The sequence below is a fragment of the Nuphar pumila genome, chromosome 7 (genome assembly GCF_984573655.1).
Source record: "Nuphar pumila chromosome 7, dmNupPumi1.hap1.1, whole genome shotgun sequence".
Classification (NCBI taxonomy): domain Eukaryota; kingdom Viridiplantae; phylum Streptophyta; class Magnoliopsida; order Nymphaeales; family Nymphaeaceae; genus Nuphar; species Nuphar pumila.
The window spans coordinates 8107215-8118354 of NC_143255.1; the positions used below are offsets into that span (position 1 = coordinate 8107215).

At 36.3% G+C, this 11140-nt stretch overlaps 1 protein-coding gene across 1 annotated transcript in view; it reads left to right on the top strand.

Moving 5' to 3' along the window:
- LOC149831031 (Transducin/WD40 repeat-like superfamily protein) overlaps window positions 1-9766 on the top strand; it is a 57664-nt gene extending 47898 nt beyond the window's left edge. Inside the window, exons 7-13 of the mRNA XM_090013622.1 lie at window positions 3102-3202; window positions 6971-7132; window positions 8088-8137; window positions 8221-8278; window positions 9040-9160; window positions 9234-9353; window positions 9471-9766. Of these exons, the coding sequence (XP_089869748.1) occupies window positions 3102-3202; window positions 6971-7132; window positions 8088-8137; window positions 8221-8278; window positions 9040-9160; window positions 9234-9353; window positions 9471-9583 (725 nt within the window). The 3' untranslated portion in view covers window positions 9584-9766. The remainder of the gene's footprint in view (window positions 1-3101; window positions 3203-6970; window positions 7133-8087; window positions 8138-8220; window positions 8279-9039; window positions 9161-9233; window positions 9354-9470) is intronic.
- Window positions 9767-11140: the final 1374 nt, after the last annotated feature.

Consider the following 11140-nt stretch of genomic DNA (forward strand, 5'->3'; position numbering starts at 1 on the left):
TAGGGCACTATAGTAATCTTGAATGCTAGAATCACCTTGCTTGGTGGTTCTAATCTTTTCTTGCAAGAAGTATGCTCTTGCAAGATCCTTTTGGGTATACATACCCCTCATAAAGGACCAAGCCTCATTGGCTCTACGAAATTTAGCTATATTAGCACATACCTTAAGCTCCACATTGTTCATAAACCACGCAAGGATTTTTGCGTGATTGCTTTCCCAATCTTCCACTTCCTTTTGATGATTTTCAATGGCCTTGAGGCGAGCATCTCCCTCAAGAGCCTTTTCTTGATCTTCTTCCATCTTCGTGAGCATAAGCTTGGGTTCCGGAACGGTCCCCATGACATATCCCCAAAGCTTCTTTCCTTTGAGATTATTCTCCATTGCCGATGCCCACATCATATAATTCTTTCCATTGAGCTTGAAAGAAAGATCAATCTTTGTTTCCATGATGTTGCCAAGAAGTGAGAAGATGTTCACTAAAATATGAGATACACGAACCACACCTTTCCTTCAAGAGTCGAGTGGCTCTGATACCATGTAACGAGATATTGCGGAAATATAAAGGGTGCACACAAGCACATACAACAATGAATAAAAGAGACAATATCACAAGTCCACGAAGGGACAAAACAAGCACAAGCCTTTAAGAAGGCAACAATATACAAAGCCTCTTATTGAAAAGAGAGAGGAGCTCTCCAAGATGATAATACACAAGGGGTTCACCCCTATTTATACAAGAGGAAGAGGAGGAAAAAGGAGGGCCAAAAGGGCCTCAAAAGGAGAGCCAAAAGGGGGCTCCCATAGAGTCGTTGGGAGCCCCCAACGGTCACATTTGTGACCGTTGGGGGCTCCAATGACTTCTATGTTGGAGCCCCTTTAGGTCCTCAAAAATAATAAAAAAGAATTTGAAAAAATAAAAAATAAAAATTACATTTATGAAAAAACAAAAATAGTTGTTTTCTAAAACAACTATGTGAAATTACAAAAATACCCCTATCGGGTATTAATGTAATATACAGAATTTATATATATATATATATATATATATATATATATATATATAATAGGTACATTTTAACAGTATTATCTTACAAAGAGGAGAAAAGCTATATATATAGAACCAAGATGAGAATTTAAGAGAGGCATTCACTGTTCCAACAGTCATATTTAAATATGACTGTTGGAACAGTCCCAACAGTCATATAGACTCCTACACTAAACAATGAAGACAAAAATAAAATAAAAAACAAAAATACAATACTGTCCCTAGTGGACAGATACTATTTACATGAAAATAACAAGACCAAAATGCCCTTAGAGAGCATTACCTATTACATAACATTCAATATATATATATATATAAACAATATTTGTGTGATGAGGATTTAAAAGTTTAGGCCAACCACCTTCGTTGTGGATCAAAGCCATTATTTCTATTCCTTGCTGGTTATTTGCACTAGATAGTTAGCAAAGAAAGATGAGAAGTGGAAAAAGCGAGAAATGTAGAGAGGAAATAGACGAGAAGAGAACACTATTACACTGAAATGTTATATTTTTTAGCACATTAATTAAGTATAACCTGAATTTCCCTAGAAATAATGCTAATAAAATGTATTTAGATAAAGAAAGAATGTTGAAACTTCCCTTATCACCTAACTCTCCCCCTCACAGTGGGAAAATTATGCCAAAAAGTATGATCTTATGATTATGCTTAAAAAATGGAAAACTTTTATGTGTCTCTCTTGCACTATGCAATATTGTTTCCTAGCATGTCTTTGTTTAGGTCTTATAGCGTTGTTGCTAACTGTATTCCAAAACCATTACAAGAAGCTATATCATGAATGATGAATCGTGATGACAGATTTTAAGAAAATAAGACTGGTCAGTTGGCATGTGAGCTGTTGCACAAGAAAGTTTTATGATTTAAAATGGCCTAAAACTGGGGTCTTCACCTAATTGGCTGTCTTCAGAAGTATAAGGTGGTGTTGGCAACACCTATAAAACATATAGTATGGATTTCTATAGTAATTCTACATCTATGACCCAACTGAATCACATGAAATTTTGCATGTTCTTTTCTAACATAAATCTTGGCCTCTATACCAATTAAATGTTAAGAATGTTAGGTCGACCAGGGTATTTTGGTCATTTTGCCCAAGGTACATTTTCGTAAATTGGCCTAGCCACCCAGTTTAGGTATCTTTGTAATATTATTTTCTATTATATCCTTTATTGTAATGTATTCTTAGTGATAACTTTTTTATTGGCCGTTATTCTTGATGTAATCTTGATACTCATTGTAACTTACCCTATTAAAGGCTGGCTTTTTTGGGCAAAACCTGGTTTGCCAAAAACCAGGTATTGTCCTTGTCATCCAAAAAGGGCCTTAGGGTTTTACATAATTGATAAAGGGCACATGTTTACCCCTCATTTGCAAGAAAACAAGGGTTCATGCTACTGGTCATCTTCTCAGCTGGAATACTAGATTTACATGGTATCAGAGTCATACACATCCACTGATTGCGTTGGACAAACTTCTGGATTAGTATCTTGTCCCACATTGTTTAATCTTTCTCGTATTCTTTTCTTTCCCTTCTTTTTCCTTCTTTTTTTCTTTTATTTTTCTTCTTTTCTTCTCTCCTCTTTCTTTCTTCCTTGCTTCTTTGCTTTTCCTTCCTCTCTTCTTCGTTCTTTTCTTCCTTCCTTTCTGTCTCCTCCTCTTCTCCCATACTCAAGTCTGTCAATGGTCTCAGATTAGCAGCTAACTGCCAGGTGTGACAGTATGATTGCTGATGTCATCCTTTGACTTGACCAGCCTACTTCCAGATCTGCCTTTTTGCTCTGATTTGACCTTTTTATTTCAGTTGAATTGGTTTTCTTTGTTTATTTGGTGTGACCATGGATGCCTCTTCATGTTCTTGTACTATTAAGTTTCCGAAGGTCCAGTAGCTAATGTCTATTTCAAAATTAGTTGTTATTTTAGTAATCTAAAAAAGACCATTTTTTTAATGCATGAATTAAGCATTAATATATTATGTTGTGAACGTTAAGCAATTGATTTTGTATCTTTATGGGAATTTCCATTGTGATTTATTGGATAGGGACCAATCAAGGAGCTGCTCTTGTTCACCTTGAAAGACGAGCGCTGTCATGGGTTTGTCGAAGTAAAAGTGATATTCTCTCTCTGCAATTTGATCATTCGGTATCTCCTATTGCTTATGAACTATTTGAAACTTCAAACCTGATTCATTTATCTATATGCATTACATTACTCTTTGTAGGCTTGATACATGTGTTTGTAATATATTGGTAGATGAAGAGGTTTGAGGTAAAGAGTGGTGTTTTCTATTGTTTGGCAGCATTGAAAGGATTTTGACTTGTCCCACATGCACCATTTGTCCTTGGATTAACCAAATATTTATTCACTTGAATTTGTATCCCACTAGAGAACATTTTCAAGATTAGAATGTGTTAATTTTTTTTGCCAAAAATGTTCTCCATTCCATGGGAACCTGTCACTTCAGACCTATGTCACATGGGTGCGGGTGCGGGTGCGGGTGCGGGTGCGGGTGCGACACGGGTGCGGCACAATTTTAAAAATTTTGGACACGGGGACTCGGCTATATATATAAATATTTTTTTAAAAAATATATATATATATAATAATATATCCTGTGTGTGCATATATCTATATAAATTTTGGACACTCGGCTCGTGACTCTTCCGAGTTGTCTCAGATCCTGAATTAACCGAGTTAAAATAGTAGTATAACTGGGTTAGAACCAAACTTGGCTGAGTTTATCATTGACTCGGCTGAGTCTTAGCTACCATGGGAATAAAACATCATCAAGGTATTAATTAAAAGCATTAACTAAAAGCATGTTCTGGTAAATGCATTAAACATCTTTTGCTAAAATTATAACATTAATTAAAAGCATTAACAACTTTTAATTTTTCAAAGCTAGATTTGAAAAAGAGAGAGAATTAAATGATCTCGGTGGATGAAAATTGTTGGTACTCGTGGATGAGAATTTATTAGCCTTTATAAGAGAGAGAACTCGGTGGATGAAAAGTGTTGGTACTCGTGGATGAGAATTTATTAGCTTTTAAGATTGAGAGAGAGAATTAAATGATAATATTTAAGAATAATTTTTTTATGGGGCTTATGAGAGAGAGAATTAAATGATAATTAGCTTTTTTCATGCTATATATATATATATATATATTTTAAAAAAATATATAAAAAGATCATTTTTTTGTTTTTTGCCATAAAAATGGACAATTTTGGACTCGGTCAAAGTTGACCGAGTCCAAAAAGTGGACGGACTCGGCCTCGACTCGTTGACCGAGTCCGACTCGGCGTTGACCGAGTCCAGGCCGAGTCCGAAGCCGCACCCGTGTCCGCACCCGTGTCGGGGCGTGTCGACTCGGGTGCGGCGCCTCCCTAGCCGAGTCCGTGTGACATAGTGATCACTACATTTCAACATTTTTAATCTAAAAAAAATAAAGCATAAATGCAATCTTAAGTGCAAATTCTTGAACAATTCTAAATCATTGTGATTATAGTCATTAAAAATTCAATCCTAAGTTGACAATTGAAATGGAGTGTAATTAGCGACAATTTTTTAAAGAAAGAATACAAATAATTAAACAATCAAATTGTGAAAAAAATGGATGAAGTTAAGGATACAATGTTGACAATTTCCAACGAAGGTTTGACCGAAGTTTCATCGTGTTTGTAGTGTTGTGTTTGGCATCATGACGTGTCGACATGGGACATGCTAGGGTTGTCAATGGGTCGGGTTTGTATCGGGTACACGAACCCGAATTCCTGGGTATGTACATAAAAAGTGCCGACCTGAATAATATTAGGGTTGACTCGAATCCAACTTGACCTGAAATTGTATAAGTAAATTTTTTAAATTATGCAGGTCCGGGTTTGGGATTCCATTTTCATGACCCAGTAAAACCCGAATTCGATCCCGAACCCAAACCCGACAATTTGTTATATGGGTGGGGATTTGGGTATACCCTGATGGGTCCAGTACCCAACAGCCCCAAGACATGCATGCTAATTACTAAGTGAAGTGTTTGTATGGCATAGTCTTTGTGAGACAGACCCAATGAGCCTAAGAAGAGCAAATCTTGAGCTAGTTCGTAGAACACAGGAGCCCATTTTTGGGAGACCTAAAAGATATGTCACTTGGGTACGGGTATAGAGGGTACGACATGATAATTCCAAAAAATGTCGATACGGGGATACAACTATATATATATATTAAATATCATATAAATACAAAATAAATTCAAAGAATCAAATTCATAAATTAATTTGACATTTAACAATCAACTAAACTAGTACTATGCTAACAAGTTTTTTTCAAAGAATCAAAATTCAACTAAGAACCGAGAAGCAACAAGCTACAACTAATAAATTAACAAATGAAGAAACAAGTTATAACAAGCTAATAACAATCTCAGATAATAGTAATACCTAACAATTTCAGAGAGGGGGAAGAAGGGAATCAATAGAGGGGGGGGGGGGGGAGGGGGAGGGGGAGGGGGAGAAGAGGCAAATAAATCGAGAGAGGGGAGAAAGATGAGAGAGGTGAATCGTGAGAGAGAAAGATAAGAGAGAGGGAAAGGAGGGAAACGAGATGGAGAAGATGAGAGAGATAGGGAGACAGAGAGGGTGAAGAGGGGAATCGAGAGAGAGAGGGAGACAGAGAGGGTGAAGAGGCAAATAAAGAAAGAGAGAAAGGGTAAATCGAGAGAAGGAGAGAAAGATGAGAGAGGTGAATCGTGAGAGAGAAAGATGAGAGAGAGGGAAAGGAGGGAAACGAGATGGAGAAGATGAGAGAGATAGGGAGACAAAGAGGGTGAAGAGGGGAATCGAGAGAGAGAGGGAGACAGAGAGGGTGAAGAGGCAAATAAAGAAAGAGAGAAAGGGTAAATCGAGAGAAGGGAGAAAGATGAGAGAGGTGAATCAAGAGAGAGAGAGAAGGGGGAAGCCGAGACTAGAGGGAGAGAGAAGGGGAAGATATGTGTGTGTGTGTGTGTGTGTGTGTGTGAGAGAGAGAGAGAGAGAGAGAGAGAGAGAGAGAGAGAGAGAGAGAGAGAGAGAGAGAGAGAGGATGGTTTTGGGAGATCAGAGGGGGGGGGGGGGAGGATCAAAATGGCCCCACCCCTTTGACCTTTGTTTGACCAAGGGGGATTTTAAGCAAAAGGTTCGGGTCTGCGTTGGACCTGACCCGGTGCAGTGCAGGACCCGACCCACAGCGTACCCGCCCCCATGTCGACACACGTCAACATGGGTACGCCGACTGAAATGGTGTGAATGGTTGCATAGGCTATAATTATAGTCGTTGGACTCCCAACGGCTCCTTGTTGGCCCCTAATGCCTATATAAAGGGGTTTGATCCCCTTGTTGTGTTATGCTTTTCTTAAGCACCTTAATCTCAATAAGACTTATTTTTTTTATGATTTGTTCTTTCCCTTTAGTGGCTTGCTTTGTAATTGTGTTTTGTATTGACCCATAATTGGTCCTTTGTTTGTGCATTCTTTGTATGTTTGTAAGCTCATAAGGGGCATCTAGCACTTGTTGTTTCATTACAACTGTAAGTACTAAGAACTATGGTCATACAACCAATTATAACTCCAAGAATTATTTGTAGCTTAAAGATAGTCCTAAATGATTGGACACTGAAGTCCAATAAACATTGTCATCTCATATTTCAATAAAAGTTATCTTTTTACCCCTTCTAGCATTTTGGTGGTTAGCTAATCTTTTTCTTTTCCAACTGGAGGAACAAAAATACTTCTCAAAAATGTATTTTCATTTTCCATTGCTTAGCTCAAGTTCTCCATCATGTGGAAAATGAGGATTGCCATTTGACATATGTTCAGGTAGTGCACATGGATTTTTTTTCTTCTATGGCTAGCCAGATATCTTTTGCTTCTCCTATTGCAGGGAAACATTGTTTTATGTGGTCTCAGAAATGGAGCAATTATAAATGTGGACATTCGCCAAAAGCATCAAAATCCTATTGGAAACTCTAGTAGATCATGGTCATTGATGGGTCAGAAGTTGCCAGGTCCTGGGTTAGGAGTTTCCAGGTGCCTGAGGACCTCGGTAAGATGGGTAGGATTATTAAAATCATGCACATGCACGTGTCTTTTTTGTCTTAAGTATGTTCTTTCCTAGTGGCAGTGCATCTTATTGTTACATGCACACATACATAATAAGTTCATGCATGCATATATTTGCATACATACGCATGAATATGTGTGTATGCCATTTATGTGTGTAAGAGCTAATTTGTCTTTCATCCCTTTAATATCAACGTTAGCAGCATTTCTTTTATAGTTTTATTTATCAGATGGAATTTGGACCTAATAAGGTTGAGATCTTTTTAAGGGGACTCTATCTAGAACTTTGTACAAGTTTTTTTTCATGAATCAATTTTGGATGAAATTTAGGTGTGCTTTTGGTTCCCAAGATATGTTTGGAAAACCAGCTAAATTCTGGCTGAATGTTGACATGAAAATTTGGAGTCAGCTGTAGTTTGAGACAGCTTATCAAGATTGTGGTCTTATTGGTACCATAGGTTCCATCAGATAAGTTGCACAATTTTTTTTAACATTAAAAATGAAGGAGCAAAATTAGGTTTTATATGTGTGTGAAGCTGACTACAGGGCTCATCACATATAGAGAACAATGTGCAAGATTCATGGTCCAGGTTGTGTGACATGATTGCATGTTGTAACCCAAACCGGCGGAGCTAGTATCCATGCAGTAGCCTTCCCAAGCATGTGATTCCTAGCTCCTCAACAGCACTTATTGACCTGGAATTGCTTATTTCTATGAAAATATCAGGTGTCAATTGTTATAATCAAAATTTGCAAAGCTCTTAGCATATGTATATATATATATATATATATATATATATATATATATATATATATATATATATATATATATATATATATATATATATATATATATATCATATGGATCTCTATTGCATGCATATTAGTGTGAAAAGTTTTTTTTAATTGATGATAACTTATTAGTCTAAAATTTGCAGCTTAAAGGAAATCCTCTTGGGGCAATGTTCATGCCCTCAGCTGTTTGTAGGTAAATGACATTTTGTTTGTGTTTATTTTTAGGTGTTTCTCAATCATCCTTTGCTGCTTTAATTGGAGGCCAATGTTTTGCAGCTTGGCAGTTCTTTATTCCTACAGTAACCACTTTTTGGCAAGCTCCATGGATGGATCGGTTAGTTTCTCTAGCCTAATACTGTGTGAGCTTTTCAAGGATGTGATCAGTTTGATCTTTTGTACTGTTTATCATAACCTTTTTTTTTTTCGAACTTGTTTCCTTATTCAAGTTTAGTACTCTGTTTAATTCAGCACACATAATTAGTAGTACCATATTTGGCTGTTTGTGAAAATCTTGTTTACAGTACTTGCTATAATTCATTGTCCCATCCAATAGCTCCTTGCAGCGTTTTTGCATATAACTTATTGGTACCAACTCTCAAACTGCAGCATATTGAACTTCATTAATTCATTTCAGTCTACAATCTACATCCGCATTGTTGGTCATTCATTGTTCCATGAGACAATTTCTAGATAATAACAGATATGACCACCTTCTAAATATGCCATGTGATAGTAATCATAGTAGGAATCCACGCATCACCTGTGTCCCCATGTCCTTTGCAAAGCTTGCACACAGGATTGCCTGTATTTGCATCACATTGTTATCTTGTACTTATATCCTGCAGACTTAGCTCAGTTTTTTATGTATAGTTCCTCAAAACTTGACTATCTATTAAAAATTCAGATTCTTGAATGACGTCATGATTTGGTTCTGTTGCTCTTCTGGTTATGTTCATCAGGGTTCGTTGAAATGCTTGCAGTTGTAAATTGGATATTTTCAATTATATCTTTTTATGTATGTTTTTCTTTTGCCTAGATGCTTTTAAAGATAATTGATTTGGATGATGATTATACAAATGCTTGTGTGATCCACAGATCAGCCTTTTTGACAGTCGCCTTCTTGAAAGAGGTGCTGTCCAGTGTTATGAGGGCCATGTGAATTCCCATAACCGTTTACAGATTGGAGTTGATCCAACAGAAACATTTTTTATGTCTGGTTAGTTCTGTCAAATGCAGTTATTTACGTTGTCTGCTTGCCTTGGAGAATTGATCAGGCGTTATTGTTTCAGGAGGAGAGGATTGTTATATGCGTATCTGGAGTATAAAATCAGGGAAACTTCTTTATGGCTCAAGAATTTCATCTTCTCCGGTTGTGACAATGTGCTGGCCACTGTTTCAAAATGCCCATGGTAGCACCTCTTTTTTTCTTCTTTCCTCATTTTAAAGTTTTCCAGAATTTGCAGATTAAATCCTGGATTTGATGTTATATATTTCTTTACTACAAAGAAATGTGTCCCTTTATGCAGAATTACCTGCATCAAACGAAGGAGAGTTCTGTATGGATTATTTGGAGCAATCTCATAGCTGGGCAGCTTGGCTTGGATCCCATGATGGACTGTTTTACATTCATGGCTCGTGATATATTATAAGGATGTTTGACAGGTAGAGTAGTCATTTTCTGTTTGATAAATCTCAATTTTGTGCTTGTACATAGTATATCATGTATTATTGGTAATGAGTATTAGGCATTACCATGTCACGGTATACCTGTATAGAAGGAAATCTTTTTTTTTTTTTGATGAAAGGAAATCAATTTTGATTTATTAAATTTAGCTGATGCACTCGGTTAGTGGGCTTGATGATAATAAACAAGTTAATTGTCATGTGATCATGTCCTTGTATATGTGTTTTAGATCCACAAGTATTACCTAGGGCTATGCAACATGCTGGGGGTTGTCAGCGAACTACTTGATTCTGGCTCAGTATAACTTTTCTTTTGAGTTTGGTTATTTTCTAAACGAACTGAACTCGGACTCTTAATAGGGTCTGTTAAGAGATTGATAAGCGTGTGTGGACATGCTTGTGTGCGCACTCATGCACATCTCAGAGAGAGAGAGAGAGATTACTGCCTCTTGTCCTGAGCCATGGCTGTTGGAACTTGATCTATTTAAATCTATCGAATTGATGCAAATGGTAAGGTGAACATTTTTTATTAAAAAATTGACCATATTTTACAACAAAAATGATGCATTTTTTTAAATGTCTTACAATTTTCGAAATCCACTTGATATCCAAATTCACAATACTGTAAAAAGATATTTTTACCCTTCACACGAGCAATTTGTTTTAGATATACCAACTTCCTCTCAAATATCCAAACAAAATATGCGAATTTATTCTTAAATATGTGAATTTTCTTCTACATATTTGCAAATGTTCTCTTGCTTGTGGCCCTAATGTGATTTTATTAAAAGGAGGCTTGCACATTTTAGGGACATTTGCAACCATTAGTTGCGAAGTCACCCAAAATATGCATTTTTTTTAAATGCTGCCCTTACGCAACCTCTCACAAACTTATCATGAAGTTGGATCCGAATAAAATTAAGAATTTATATCAAGGTATAAATCAGGCTTCACACTCTAATAGTTCACACATTTTGATGTCCTTTGCAACTTATGTTTATGAATGTCACATGTCACGCAAAGAGTTTTTTGCTTGGTATTTGCAAAAGTGTCATTAAAGCTTTTAGTAACGCATCAAAAGCATTGTTAAAGCCTTTTTATATATTCTCATATTTTAAAAAAAATAACATATTTGATAGAGGATTTATATATTTAGGAGAAAATTTGCATATTTATATATTTTGAAGGAAATTTGCATATCGGGAGGAGAAAATCTGCATATACAAAAGGTAAAAAGGTTCTTTTAAACTCAAAAGTTGTGAATTTGAACACAGGAGAATTCAAAAATTGTGATACATTTTGGGAAACACATCATTTTTGTTGTATTGTGTGGTCATTTTTTTTTATCATATTTTTAAACCATTTTGGTTAGTCATATGTCCAAAATTGGCCAAGTTGTTACCATCAGGGTACTAATCCACCATTTTTCAACTAATGGCGTGTTATGGCTTTGTTGGAAAAGCTTAAGGTACCGTTTTGATGATACCCAAAACCAAGCTTCTAATATGGATTT